Consider the following 15,921-nt stretch of genomic DNA (forward strand, 5'->3'; position numbering starts at 1 on the left):
AACTTGCATGACTGTTATCGGTCTGTGCCCTCGGCAGCTCAGCCCATGTGATGGCGCTCCCGCTGTGCAGAGGATTATGGGTCAGATTCGCCAGAAAAACATGCTGGCTTGCACACTGCAAAATGTGAGCGGATGCAGGACATCCTGGTATTTTTTGGTATACTGCATTTGACACACTAAATCTCTCTAAGGAATGTATGGTAGTATGGGTATTGGAACACATTTGGTATCACTTACATTTCTACTGTATCCCATGGACTTTGTTGTAGAGGGCTGTGGGATTCAGTCAAAACGCTCTTCAGAAATTAGCCACACACAATGTGTTGTGTTGCTGTGTAACACTTGTCCTCCTGGACTGAAGGTGTTGGTGAAATGAGACGTGGAGGCGTCCAGGTGAAATGACAGTCCATTTTATTGTTTCAGAACACAGCAGGCTACAGCAACCAGCTCCTCCCACTACCCCACCCCATAGTAACAGCAGACCAATAAGAGCCCTCCTCCACCCCTGTCCTTCCACAGCCACACCCATCCAGCTAGGTCAGCTACACCACCTTTGGAACAGCTGAGACACATCAGTGTCCACCTTTAAAGCAAGAAAATAGCTTGATATTTGGACCATGATTTCCAATTCATGTTTTTTTATACAAAAGCTACACAATGTTACACTTGATCATCAGAATACAATTCAACTGATTAACTTTAGTGTTTGGACACCATTTAAAATGTGATCAGATTCTTTACTTTGATGGAGCATTACCACTAAAAAACTCAACACTATCAGACTTAAAATACAAGGGACTGCAAAAACAAGAGATGAGTATCATAATTCAGAATAATGAAAAAAAGCAAGCTAGAATCAGTTTGTACCATTACAGACTTGAGGAAAACGGAATAAAAAAAAAGTAAAACAACCAAAATAAGTAAAAATGAAAAACAAATACATAAAAAGGGTTTTTTCAAAAATCAACTGTTGAGATCAAAATCCGTGTGTCATGTCAGGATTAGAGTCAGCCCTCCGTCAGGCTGAGAGACCAGAACAGAACCGCACTTAAATCTAGTTTGTCCCAATGGAGTTCCCATAGACAGGAAACTCTGCTTGCTGTTGTTGAGTCGTCTTCAGGCACTTTCTGAAACCCCGCCTCCTCCATATGGGCGAATCACGATGCAGGTTCATCCAGATCACATGATACAGCTGCGAAGGGAGGAGAGACGGAGTTAAAAAAAGAAAAGAAAAAGGAGGAATGAGGGGAAAGAGACAGGGCACAGGCGTTGGTTGAGACCACACACACAGATCAAACATCATGTAACATCACACACGCCACATCACACAACTCTGCAATTAGGAGCAGTCTGAACATGCAGCAGCCACAGTGAGTAAACCCACTCTCCTCTCCCCCCCAGACCTCCCAACTGCTTTTACTTCACAGCCCACCCAAAAAACAGCTCTCATTCATTTCAGCGAGCACATGGCTTATCGAGTGTGTTCATATTCTTACCTAGTAGAAAGTGTAGTGTAATGTTGGTCTTGGTATTTACAGGTCGGTATCAAACCAGGCCAGTTGGTTGGAGTCACCAGGTGGCAGGCCCTCTATCAGTTCCTGGGCATGTCCCAGGTCAGGCAGCCCCTCTACAGGGGGGTAGTCCTGGCCGGGGTGGTGGCCGCCCAGGTCGTGGTCCATCATGGGCTCCATACCCATTGTGTCCCCTCCGTAACCTCCCGAATGGAAGGAACGGTAGCTTGGGTCTGGGGGGAGGGAGGAGTGGATGGAGGAGAGGCAGGGGAAGCAGAGCAGTTGTTAGAAGCATGTTAACAAACCAAGCGGTCACACAGTAGTATGATCATTCAAACAGAGCACTACACAGCAACACAGCACACTGTCCATCCTCCAGCACACAGAACAATCACTTCAAACTGCAGCTGTTCAGGTCTGTGAACTGAATTCTGCTGAACTCAGTTCACTGTTCAGTTTGGTTCCACCAACAGATTCATCTGCAGTGCAGTGAACAGCTTCAAGTCTTTGTTTTCTTTTAGCTGGCCAAGAGCCAATTAAAGCTGTTCGAGCTGGAGGAATGGAGAGCAGTGACTATAACACAAAACACCCACCAGCCGTCACCTCTTAGCCTACTGATCAATACACAGTCCAAGGTCCTATTACACCCGTAACATTCAGATGGCCAACTGTGACAATAAGTAAACCGAGCTCAATTGTATTTCTGTGTTAATCTGAGTGACAGCAGCAGTAGAAAGGCAACTTGAGACCGCAGTGAAGGGCAATAATGCTTTCAAGTTGAGAATAGAGATTGATTTCCCTGCTATCTCAACCGTTTAACAGTCAATCCTGTCATCAGCGGTTATAACAATGGAAAGATGGAGCTCAGTCATTGGACTGTGATAACATTTGGTTGTGTATCAATAAGGCGGGTCGAGGTGGTGGCTGTTTCACTGTATGCCCAATTAGTAAAAGAAGAAACTGATCAGCTAAAAATGTTTTTTGTTGCAGCTGACATTTATCACATCCTTATCGCCCTGTGTTTCTCCTGAGAGCCTCCCAGCCTGCCAGAGGTGAAGAGGTGACTTACCTTCCTGTCTGTAGCCCAGAGGCTCTCCCTGAGCTCCGATGTCCAGACCCAGGTCTCCGGTCTGCAGAGCAACACACACACAGACAAGGATGAGCAAGGGACAGCAGTCCACAACCTTATTTACATCTTATACAGTTAACATCAGTGCACAAGCACCTGAGTGTTTTGAGTGTATATTTTACAAATATACTGATTAACAATTTCAGTTGATGCAGAATGCTTCATACCTCGTTCCAGGCCATTGGTTCCGTCCTGAAGAGCGAGCTGGTGAGTTCTACAGAGAGGCGTTTCTTGTAGTCTTGGGGTTTGTCCTCTGACATACGGAACAAAACTGCTGCAGCGTAGGTGGCTGAAGAAGGATGGACAGTTGACATGTTAGTCAAAAACAACTTATTACTAAAAAGTCCTACTGCTATCACAGAGAAGAGACAAATAAGAGGTCAGATACTGCCATGATTACGCTTACAACATTAATGTATACCATTGGAAACTTGTAAACGATCATTTTCAAGAGCCAGTGTTTTATCCAATCATAGGCACTCATTTCTCTGTTGGACTGGCTCTTCTGAACATCTGCGTAGCCCAAGAGTAGTCCTTATGTGAATGACGACAGTATGTAAATGAGTGATTTTGTGAACATACCGACTCCTTCGTTGCGGCTGTGCAATAGCTCTGTGAGTGGGGCGGTGGCTCCCTCAGCCTCAATGGCCTCAGCAGCCTCTTTATCCTGAGCCAGCTCACACAGGACGCCTGCTGCTACACGCTGGATGTTCTCGATGGGAGAATACAACAGCTGCACACAAACACGGACAATATGCTTACAAACATGTTCTTAACCTTCAGTGAGAGTCGAGGAGTGCAAGAACACTCTCACACAAGCTGGTAAAATAAATGTAACTTCTAAGCACCAAGCAACAACCAAGGTAGGCAGTGTTCTTCCAAACTACCTCAATGTGACTTTGGAAGACACTTAATATCTATAGTCCCTATGAAATCAAAAATTACACCTGAAACTGAATGACTTAAAATCAACAGTCTCCATTATTTGGGTTCACTTTAACTGCAGCATGATGAGAAGCACAAGAGAAGAGGCAAAATGAAGCTTTTTTTCTGACCTGTACAAAGAGTGGAATGGTGTTGAGTCCTCTGATGACTATTCTGTTGTGGACGTCTCTGGCCAGGATGTGAAGTGCTCCTGTGCAGCCCTCCACAATCTCCTCCATACGAACTCCCTCCTATTGACAAAAGAAAACCATGTTAGGACTCACCATTATCTGCTCTTTCTCAGAATGTTGTAGATTGAGATTGTTGATCTCATTGTTTTAAAGTGACCAACAGTATAACTGGGCAGTGTGTGTGCTCTAACCACAAACTGCTGCTGTGTGCCTCCCATGCTGGTGCGTCTCTGTGTGTCTTGATGTGCCCTGACCAGCAGCTGAACCAGTCTGGGGATGGCCCCCTGCTCCCTCAGAGGAGCGTGGTTTGCAGGGCACAGAGCCAGGTTACGGATCAGACCCACTGTAGCCTGATGGATGAAGATATTTACACGTCAGTTATGCCAGTTTAAAACTTAAAGTGCCATCAAATACATCTGATCAAGAATCACAACCAAAAGCTGTTTGCCCGGGGTATACATTTATGGTCACAAGATTTTAAAATGCATTGTTACAAGACATTTTATAATTTGACAAGTCCTGTCAAAGCTTGCCTGTAAATTAGTAGCCAAATACACATTAAAAACCAGGTTTGGCCCACTACTTAGATTCAAGTCAGTCAGTGTGAGCTGATTTTCAACACTAAAACACCAGCATGAGGAGCTGCTTATTTTGCTCACTGCTGCTGGTGAGTCAGTGTGTGAGTGTACCTTAATGAGTGGCCAGTGTGATGGCGGATGCAGTAATTTGACGACCACAGGCAGCCCGTAGTGCAGTCTGACAGCGTTCTGTGCCATCTCAGCGTCCTGGTGTCGAGATGTGAGGTGACGCAGGGCACAGATAGCTGGTTCGGTGATGTCTTCTCTGTCTCCTGCCCGAAGCACTGTGCGAACCAATGCCTCAATACCGCCGACCTGCAGAGGACGGATGACATAACAGATCATTAGAGTCAGTTTTACTGGGTGAATAATGTTAAACATAGAGTCTTTATAAAAACACACAGACCAAAAAGAAACCGCAGTATTTGAAATCAGAAACTAATTTAAAAAGTGACTCATTTCAACATTGATTTAAGTGTACACTCACCTGGCAGACCATCATCTTGTTCTTGTAGTTGTTACAGGTCAGGTTAGACAGGATGCCAGCAGCACAGGTCACCACATTAATGTCGTCACTACCGAGCAGCTGCACCAGAGTTCCTAGCAGACCCTCCATTCCCTCCTGAGAGAAAGACAAGGGTGAAGTTAGCATAAAAATGAACGATGGGTCCACAGTATCTAGAGCATAGTGAATGCTTGGACTATGACAAATTTCAACTAAAAAATTTAAATGCGTTTCTGTCTAGTCACTCTGCTGAGAAATGCATTTCAGAAAGCACAACAAGAGGTCGGCTGCAGAGTCTATAACGATATTATCACTGCCTTTTACTGACAAAAACACGATGTTGGTCCATGGGCCAGTTCATCACCTGTTTGGTGGCAGCATCAGATAAGTTCCTGAGAGTCCAGAGACAATTCTGGACCAGTCTCTGGCTGGGGTCTGTCAGGTGGAGTCCCAGAGCCTGCATGCCTCCTGGACATATGGAGAAAAATAGGTAACATCACATATGTTGTGTGAACAAATCATAAGACATTTCAAAACACAAGTCTGTTTTCATTGTAGTGGTTGCCATTATTAGTGCACTTCAAATAACCCAAAAGAAAGACCTTCACCTATGAATACAAGGTGTATGTATAATGAGATTAGAGCTCTTGAATGTTTAGGAGACCAAACGTACCAGCTTCTACAATGGCAGGCTTGTTACTGGAGCAGACTGACAGAACTTTGAGAACGCGGCTTGTGGTCCACAACAGTTTCTCGTAGGTGTAAGTCCTCATGATGTTGACCAACGCCTGGGGGCCTCCACTGGCCAGGATTATCAACTACACAAGAAGAGATCACACAAAAAAGTAAAGGCTTAGGTTAGGAGTAGCTTTGCCAAACAATAAAAAACTGAGACCAATTAACCACAAAGAACACGTGTGTGTGTGTTTTAACAGTATTATCCAACTCCTCACCTTGCTTTCCTGGTTTCCATAGGCCAGAATCTGGAGACAGTCAGTTGTGATGGCCAGGAACTTGACATTGGTCTTGTTGAGCAGAGCCACCATTTTCTGTAAACCCCCAGCTAAACGGACAGCCATCTTGGCTCCTTCCTGGTGCAGGAGGAGGTTGTGGAGGGTGGTAATGGCGTAGAACAGGACAGAGTCCACTGGTGAACTGCAGAACAAACAAAGGCTTATTAGATTATTTCCCCACTGGGAAATAACCAGAACTATATATTTATTAGATCAGGTCTCTCAGAGGTCCTTCCTCTCCACATCCTCTGCCTTTGATGAATTAACAGCCAATTAAAATTTTCACGTTTCTCTAAACACAGTAGATAGGTCTGTGTGTCAAGGGTAGCAAACCAAAAACATCCTACCACAGTAATTTCTGGCTTCCTGTACTGATGAGTTACAGTACAAGAAAGAAATAAAGACTTCCACATGAAGTATCTATTCATCCTCCTTTCACATACCCAAGCATTTTAACTAGAGCTGGGATTCCTCCAGACTTGAAAATAGCCAGCAGACCCTCTCTGTGGTGGGACAGGTTGTGGAGTGTTCCTGCGGTGCAGCGAGCTGTCTCCACATCATTTGTGTTCTGCATGGTCCTGACAATAGCAGACACCATCTGAGGGGAGCGCATGATGGCGTGGCGAGAAGCCTCTTTCTTTGAAAGCTGGTGGACCATCACTGCTGCTTTGTTTACTACAACCTGGACAAGACAGGCACAAAGGTTAGGGAATTATAGTAGGAAAAACTAAAAGGACAACAATACAGAGCTAATGTTGAGCCAAAGGTTTCATGGGTAACTACCTGGTCCTCATCATTGAGTAGTTTGGTGAGTTCTGGTATGGCTCTGGTCGCCAGCTCCGCGTCATCTTGGTAGTTGATCAGATTGACCACAGCATGTTTGAGCATTTGCGAGGGCTCTGCCAGCCTCTGAACGTTGGTGGGGTTCGCTGCGTCATACTGTGTGGAGGGGATCTGCACGCCCTCCTCAAGAGTCTCTGGGAACATTGCTGCACGCACCCGCTGTGCACGAGTCATGGCATACTGACCATCGATGTCTAACGGAGACAAAAGAATTGTTTATTATATGGGACTTGAGATGCTATTTGGGCCGTGCATGTCCAAGATGTTTTTGTGCAGTACAGATCGACTAATTGACATACCCTGTACTTGTTCCTGGGAGAAGTTCTGGTTGAAGCCCTGTTCCCACTCATACATGACCTGGTTGTCCACATCATCTTCCTCAGGGTTGCCCTTCCCACTGAGGGAGGGAGCAGTTGTGGTGGCCCCTGAATGGATGCCTGAATCCAGGTAAGACTGTTGCTGCCAGTGACTGACTGCTGCCTTACGGTCCGGCTCCATGGCCATGTCGAGTTCCATCAGATCAGCTGGAAAGAGACAAAGTACATCTATAAAATAGGGAAAAAAACAACTGGGAAAAGTCAGTCTAACCTTCATTGCAGTAGACAAGTATAAAAAGAGATCAACATATGCAATTTGGCAAAACTTAAAATACTACTTCCATAAAATTCTGCTTTGTCAAATGTCAGTATCATAATACAGAGAAACAGGTTTGTCCGCTTCTCATTTCTAAGGAAGGGTGTGGAGTTAATTTTAGATGAGCTGACAAGGAATGAACGATTTAATGACAATTACAAAAGTTTAAAAGGATCCTAAATTTGATTACAACGGTCCCATTTTTATGTCAAACAAAGGGATGCCTTTATACAATATAAGTCCTTCAACACTAGAACATTTCTTCAACTATTGTTGTTGTATGTTTTATGAGTGGCACAAAGTACAAACTGCCTCAACAATGTTTTTTTAGCACTGCAACAAATGGATTTCTAACCTGCTTCTCATTCCATTATTTTCCCACATTGTCATAGTTCAGTGATATGTGTGATTTACCAGTGAAGGTCTGGTGAAGCATAAAGTTTCACTTCAAGTTTCAAATTGAAATCAATAACTAATTCACTTTGCTCTAATGAGAACATAAATCTACACCAGGAGAAGAGCTGCTGCAAAGTTTAACACACCATGTAATACTCATGCATGTGTGTGTGAGAAAGAGAGTGATGCAGACAGATGATGTAGAAGCTGCAGAGAGCGGTGAGGTATGGAGTTTGAGTGTGTGTCTTAAATACTATTAACTCACCTTGGGAAGCCATGTTCCTTTCTCAAACCGCGGCCGACACAGCTTCCTGATCTGAAACAGAAAAAAAGCAGTCAGTCAAACTGTCTTAGTGGAATCTCACCATCCATCATTCCTACCCTCTACCCAGCTCACTGCCAGTCCAACATCAGCCATTTTACTTTAACACAGAACGATCACAGCAGAGGCAAAGGTAGAAAAACAGACCATTGGAAATGAACGGCAGTGTGGGTTCAAAACTAACAGTCCAGACCAATGACTTTTTCCCTTTCCTGCCTCCTCCCCTACTTGGATTTCCTCTTCTGTTACAGCCAGACGTGCAAACAGCAGCAGTTCACACACAAAGCCACCATTAAGCGTAGCAGCTAGCCACTATTTAGGTGAGGAAGGACAGGGGAAGTGGAGCATTGGGTGGAGAGAAAAGAGGGGGAGGAGGGCATACGCATTCCTGCGCTGGCTTTGAAGCTGAAACCACACTCTGCGGGAAAGTAAACACTAGCGATGGCAGGAGAGAGGTAGAGCGGACGGGAGGGGATTAATTCAGGGAAAAAAAACAAGTAAAATTGAAACAATGGTATTTTCAATTCATACTCATAAATAAATGTTATGACAGTAACGCATGAAGGCAGGAAATGGGGAAAATGCTGAAGAAAATCCTGGCTAAAATGAGACACAGAAACAGGGGCTGTGTGTCCACACAATCAGAAATCCTTTTGACAAACCCTTTTAAAAAAGGACATCAGCGGTAATTCCACGATAGATCCAACAGGAAAACAGACTAAACCCTTTTCAATCATGGCATACCAGTCTGGACACGTTTTAATACTAAACAAACACTGAAGCAAAACAATGATATGGAAAATAAACAGCCATGAATTGAGTCATACCTCAGTAGAGAAAGCAGAGGTGACTCACAACAAGACAGACTTTCCTACAGTGAACTAACCAGGTTAAAACCACAGACCTGCTGACACAGTATGTTGGTTCTAGATAATCTACAGCACATATGAAAATATACAAAACTACATGTTCTTAAAGTACAAAAAAAACTATTTACCTGAACTTAATTCAATTGTTGTGCCCACATTCGTTTGAGAAAACGCATTAAAACAATGCACTGTCACACTGAATAAAGTACAAACAAGTTTATGCTTTGTGCGTTTCTATTATGACATACAGGAAAAATAAGCTGCTCAAACATCAGCATGCTGTTCATGCCTGACAGAGAAATCGCAGTACGATGGGCTAAAACGTATTAAGACTATAAACTTTTAATTCCAACATTGTGTCAGCAAATAGGGCTGCAAATAACGACTGTTTTCATTGTTGATTAATCTGCCCATTATGTTTGCAATTAATCATTTAGCCTATCGCAATATCCAAAAGCAACATCTTCGATTGCTTCTTTTGTCCAACCAACAGTCCGAAACCCAAAGACTCTACAGCAACTTATGAACTAATATTGCTACTCATACCAAAATCAACTTTTCTCTTATGAAAGCAGTTATGGTGGACTTTTCATTTGTCCCCATGGAAAGTTAATATGTTAAGATTCAAATTCTGAATAGCAACTTCTTGCCCCAAGGCTTGACACAATGGGTATGAGGGCTAGTGCTGTGGTATGATGTAGTGACATCGGCAACTTCAATCTTGGGCTTTGAAAGAAATGTATTTCTAAAAAAAGGCCATGAAAAAAAATCATTTGATATTTCAAGGTCCTGTGTGATCATTCAGAGAGACACACTGAATTTTGATTTTAGATAATGAAATCTGAGTGACATCCAATTAAACAGTGTCTTTCTCAAGGTGTGAGCCAACTTTTGGTTAACATACTGAGAGGAAATGCTACCTCAAAATACAAAATCTTGAAGGTCCTGCTTCAGACACATCAACCATAGCTGCCTACTCAACAAGGTGTCTTATTATGTGATGTGTTCACCTTGATTGTTTCTGTAAAGACTCACCTCAGCGGTTTCTGAGATACAAAAACAGTCCACATTTTCACATCCCAAAACAAGACAGGGTGCAGCACAAAAATCGTAAAAACAGATATTTATGATCACTGCAGGAGAATAGCTTTTTTGGGGGACTTTAATTATCCTGCCTGCAAAAGGTTCTATATTATGAATTGTCAAAAACAATAGTATCATTAAACCAAATGAAAATGATAAAGCACAAATAGACTAAATGGCCAAGAAACAGATGTGGACATACAGAAATATAAAGCAGCTAGGGTTGTACCGATCCGATCACGTGACTCGGAAATCGGGGCCGATCACGCCACTGAAGACTCGATCGGGACTCGGACGTTACGACCCGATCAGAGATCGGTTTTATATATATTTATTTAGTCATTATTTGTATTAGATTGTTGATATATGGGCTATTGGTGATTCAAAATAAAAAAAATAAAATGAGTATTTACTACCACCGTTTACGACATGCGCATGCGCAGAAGACCAGCACGCCAGTTTGTTTTGAAGCGGAGTGGCGAGTTGTGGCGCACCATGTCTGCTGTGTGGAAGTATTTTAAAGTGAGTGACGAGAACGATGCAGTTGCAAACTGTCAGATATGTAAATTTGGGATATCGAGGGGTGGTAAAATATAATAAAAAATAAGGGACACCTTGGATAGTTTTCTTCGATCTTTTTAATTTTTTAAATGTATTATAAGAGTATCGGATCGGGACTCGGTATCGGCAGATACTCAAAAATCAAAGGACTCGGACTCGTATCGGGGGCAAAAAACCCTGATCGGAGCATCCCTAAAAGCAGCCATGCATACTGTATGCTGGGATAACCAGTGAATGTGTAGGAGTTTTATGGAGTTAATGGAGGCCAAAATGCAAATACACCCAAGGAGAGCTAAACTAAACTACTGCTCTGGACTACTTTCCTCCTCTCACACCCACACCACCCCAGCTCAGCTGTGTGATTAAAACACAATCTTGAGTCAGGCTCCAAGACTGCCGTTTCTAACCACAAACACACCAACTCAAACTCACTGTTCACACGCCATCCTCCCAAGCTTTCCAGGCCTGCCCTCACATAACCTAGCCCTGCCCTAATGGGAGCCATATGTCCCATACAAGGGTGCATACAAATCAAACATTCAATCAAAGCGCACAGTGGAGCCATTTATCATTTACACTGGTGGAAAATGTGGCTCTTTACATCTGGCTTTGGAAACTGAGCTGATGATAGTTTTTCTGAAGGGCAAACAAGCAAAGTCTGCTCTCCAATTGAGACACAAATGGCAGCTTTACTATAAAGTCAGACTCTGAACGTTTAAACAAAAAAACTCATCACAGTAAGAGTTCCTAGTTATGAGGCTCGCAGCCTGGCCACAAAAATCTGAACGAGAGCTTTCTTTGAAGCCAGATGTGAAATCTTATATGTAGAGTTGTGCCTAGCTCAGTTGAAACCCATATAACTGAAACCAGATGACTAATGAGTGACACACCAGTCACCGGAGTCAGATGGTTGTTTTGGCTGCAGTGTGTGGGCTGAGTCAAGGTATGTGCCCCCATGGGGAGCTGTGGAGAAAAAGGAAGTCACATGAAGCTCTGCTCTGAGTTATCCATCAAATAGGTATTTTATAATCTTGGCACACACAAATGTGAAGGTAGATGACGAGGTAATGCGTGTGCACGCAGGCACACAAAGCCCTATGAAGTGCAGTGTAATCACAGCGCCGCTGTCCCAGGACAGCACTCAAATGATAGGCTTACTGTTCCAGCACAGAGCAGGATGTCCAGGAATAGTGCACTTTAGTCTCTCTGCCCTGAATATAATGAACAACAAGCTGTTCATAGCGGGAGCTAGAGTTTGTTAATGTGTGAATGACAAACACAAAACAACAGAAGATGAGGTGATTTCTGTTAAGAGAAGGATTGGTTTAACACTGCCTCACAGAACAGACAAGGGTACTAATTTAGTCGGTTAGGCTGACTCTACTCAGGGCATAGAGAATACAACCAACATCCATGGACCGAGCTGTATGAAGCTCAACTTGACACACAGAGGTACGACTTTGATAAATATATAAAAATCAAGAAAAGATGATTTCAACCATGAAAAAAATGTTCTGAGGAAGACTTGACATGTATCGCATACATGACATGAAGCTTAGCTCTTTGTAACAACACAAGCCGGATGACTGTGGGACTTGAAATGAAGTTCTGTCCTGATAGTTTTCAAATCAATTAAAAACACAGTTAGTCCTCATAGTCCAATATGCCCAAGTTTAACCAATTATATATAACCATCTGCATCTATCTAAGCAAGCGTGAAGAAACCTGTAAACTCAGCTCAAAAAACCTTCAAGCAGAGGAAAATATTAATTACGAATGCAGTGACAGAAAAAATACTGCTGTGTGAATGTTGTCTCTTTCCTTAATAATTTCTGGAAACTTTAAATAACCCAATCACAGGATGACTGAATCGTATGCATTTATTCATAGCTTGAATTCAAAGTAGCTAAGCACATCTAAACTCTCCAATCCCATTTCCTCTCAATGAAGGAGAAAACACAGCCATTCTGTCAGCAAATTTGAGCCAGACTGGCACAAAGTGAGTTCAGGTGAGCCTTGGGGTTTACTTTGTGTAAAGAAGAGCATCATTTTTGCCATTAAAAAAAAAATACAGTGTATGAAACACACTTCCTCTAAATTACATTTCACCCTTTTGGCCTGCAGACATCTGTGGCTTAATTTTACAGTCTCTTCTGAGCATGCTGTGGCATTTAAATAACAAAATTAATTTGTTAGAGGAAATATACAGTGTGTGGGTTAGAGGGGGGGGAAAGTATTTATAGAGAACAGGACTTCAAAAGAGCTAAATCCATCTCAACTCCTGCACAGCCCATTTCCTCTCAAGCGAAAAAAAAACCAAACAAAAAAACACTAGTTCAATACATCCATATGAGTAAATGACCCAAACAAGCTGCATTATCGGCACAAACAGAGAGACGGGAGCTGCCACAGGCTTCAGTGCTAGCCACCTAATGTGCAGGGTCAGCAGCACTCACTGCCGGCTGCCAACAATACAATGAGCTCAATGGCTGTAGCCGCTGCAGTGTTTGCTGTGTCTCTCAACAGCAAAGTGATGGATGCCCGTGGAGACACATGAGCTCCAGGAAACATCCAAGAAACTTCCACACAATGATGATGATGATCATGACTTCTCCCTTGTTCTGCTCATTATTTATCGATCTATATAAAATGGAAAAACACAAGGTTGCTTGGACTGAGATTAGCACAAAGTCGCACAGAAATCCTTCAAGAAGAAGAAGACACTTCAAACTTAAACTGAGCCTGTAATTAAACAAGGTGATGAATCCTTTCCTCACTACTTCATGGAGGTGATTTTATCAGACATGTCTAGAAAAATTTGAATGACCATCAACACGGCTGTATATAAAAAAAAAAAAGATCTGTAGGGCGCATACGAATTTCCATCGAAATGTGCACACGTCAATGGGTCAATAAATGATAAAATGTAGAGATTTAGGAAATGGCAATAACACAGAAAAGGTTCATGTAACAACCTCAAACCACTACCGGTCTCGGATGCAGCCTCCACCCGCGCTTCCGTCCTAAATATCGTAACGCACCGTTAGAAGAAAATGTTGCTGACGAGACGACTGTTTTTTTCTGGTTTATGTTCCGTTGTGTAATCTGATGTTGGGGGATTTCACAATAAGAACAGAAAAATATACATTTGAACCAATTACAAAAACAAACCGTGACTCAAAGATGCTGCAGTGATTTCCGTGGCACGAAAACACCCAAAACTGAAAATCTCAGTTCAGTAAGTTCGCACAAAATTAGACCATGCTCTTGTGCCTTTATCATTTAATATAAACCTGTTGTTAAATTGTTTATAATCCGTGATGGAGAAAAAAAAAATGTGGAGCCGCTGGATGTCAACATCCTCCAGCCGCGGTTTAATCTCTCCATCTCTTCTTACAAACTCGCTCTTTTTTCCAATGCAGCCAAAACATAATGACGTATAAAATATAACTTTAAATCTAAACCACGTTCAACAATCAGCGTTTTAATCGACGCCATCATATCGCTTGCTCTCTGTATCGGCAGGATGGCGAAAAGCAGTGAGGCAGGCAACTTCCCCCCCCCCCCCCCCCCCCGCCGTAGGTACCCGCCTGTCCCTCTACAGCAGCAAACAAGCACACCTTTTCCTGTGCAATGTGAGCATACGGAAAAGTAAACACCCTACATGACATTTACCACAAAAAAAAAATCATATCTACACAAGCTAAACTATCCAAATAACAGTGCGCTGCACCCCCTCTCCTCTCCTCTCCTCTCCCCCACAGCTGCTGGCCGCCCCTGACTTTCTTGCTCCAACACCACTGACTCAGATTTCACACTCTGGCTCCTCCTCGTCTTCCTCCCAAAGCACAACGGCTGGGAGGAATTTGTCGGTCTTTGTTTAAAAGGACGAGAGGAAAACACACTCTCACTAGCTCTTTACCTGAACTAATCTTAAATATACGCTACAAACATTCGTTTAAAACGATGCTACTAGCGAAGAGCTGGATTTAACACTGAACTTTCCAGCGGTTTTCAGTTTTACGAAGTTCCAGCTAAACTTTGGATGAAACGTTGACGCTAACGTGACCGCACTTCCAACGGGTTTCATAAGCAAGCTAACGTGAATTAACATTTGCTAACTTAGTTTTACAATGTAAAGCAGTTCACATGGCCACCGAGCTTCACACGCGTACCCGTCACCCCCTATTAAGTGTCTGTTAAGCTAAACCAGCTGCAAAAACAACCCACCAAAAGGCGAAACTCAAGCCGAGCAAACATGAGTCAGAACAGTGGAATGTGAACAGCAGCAAGTGGGCTACTAGTAAGTTAAGCTAACTAACCTTGGTTAGCTAACTATTCAAACAAGTGAGGACACGACATCGGCGCTTATTCCCAGAGGTTTCCGAATAAATTGCCTGGCAATGAAATCCATCGGATACATCTAACGTTAGCGAACTACTGTCTATTTAAGTAAACGCAAACCTCGTTCTATGATACAGTCAATGAGTATCGCCTGTAAAATAGGCATGTTCCCATTAGACGGTGGCTGACATATCCCAAATATCTGCCGTGAAAGCAGCTGGCTGGCTGGCTGGCTGGCTGGCTAGCTGCGGCAACAGCAGCAGCAGCATCCCCGACCGGCCCGCACACAACAACCGTCTCCATTCCTGCTGGCATTCAGGGAGAGCCCGACAAGAAAAGAGGGAAAAACTGAGTGGAGCCGATAGTTTGAACGTTGAAGCCTACCCTTGTCAACACAGAAAGTCCGTCCACTCGGGTCCTGGAGAGTAAAGCCCACTCAGAAATGGAAAAAGTCGAGGAAAATGTGAGGACGAGCGTCAGCGGGGAGCCCTCGTCCACTCCCTCCGCAGTCAATCAGCAGTAACTTGGCCGGAACAGTGGAGACTGAAAAATGTAAGATGGCGGCGCATTTATATAGACCGGAGCACACCTCTAGTGGTCACATATCCTGCCGTGCGCTCGAATAAAATAGAAACTAAAATTAGACCAATCTTTAATTCGCGCCGCTCTCACACTTCTCCGCATATATTTACCTAGTATAACGATTATATGCCTTTGTTGTGAGTTTTAGTTGATTAGGTAAAGAAAAGCCAGCCAAAATCAGTGTCTACAGCATGAGTATGAATACACAATTGAATGAAGTTCCGGCGGACTAGAAAAGGGAAATCCGATTCCTTTCCCCAAGTTAAAACCTCTTGGACTGAAAAAACAGATAATTTCCCCCCACCTAGCCTGTCCATGGTGAGGCAGTGAGAGTTTCAATGTTAACAGCATCATTCCTAACACCAGAAGTCCCCTACCATGAAAGAGCGAACAAAAAACCTCACAGATTAAACAAAACAAGTTATGGTGGTCCACAA

General features: G+C 43.3%; 1 protein-coding gene across 2 annotated transcripts; it reads right to left on the reverse strand.

Annotated features, from left to right (window-relative positions):
- Positions 1–394: 394 nt before the first annotated feature.
- ctnnb1 (catenin (cadherin-associated protein), beta 1) lies at positions 395–15,447 on the reverse strand. 2 transcript variants are annotated; one of them, XM_073485052.1, is made up of 17 exons: positions 15,287–15,447; positions 7,989–8,039; positions 6,994–7,218; positions 6,635–6,888; positions 6,295–6,533; positions 5,792–5,993; positions 5,512–5,656; positions 5,203–5,306; positions 4,821–4,955; positions 4,445–4,648; positions 3,947–4,105; positions 3,696–3,815; positions 3,223–3,373; positions 2,808–2,929; positions 2,581–2,641; positions 1,497–1,744; positions 395–1,192 (listed from the first exon to the last, which is right to left on the reverse strand). In XM_073485052.1, the coding sequence occupies exons 2-16, from the start codon at positions 7,999–8,001 to the stop codon at positions 1,533–1,535; spliced, it is 2,346 nt and encodes a 781-aa protein (XP_073341153.1). In that variant the 5' UTR covers positions 8,002–8,039; positions 15,287–15,447; the 3' UTR covers positions 395–1,192; positions 1,497–1,532. The 2 variants fall into 2 exon arrangements, with proteins under 2 accessions (XP_073341153.1, XP_073341152.1); XM_073485051.1 differs by having other exon boundaries at positions 6,994–7,239; positions 15,287–15,377.
- Positions 15,448–15,921: the final 474 nt, after the last annotated feature.

This window comes from Pagrus major, chromosome 17 (genome assembly GCF_040436345.1).
Source record: "Pagrus major chromosome 17, Pma_NU_1.0".
Taxonomy (NCBI): domain Eukaryota; kingdom Metazoa; phylum Chordata; class Actinopteri; order Spariformes; family Sparidae; genus Pagrus; species Pagrus major.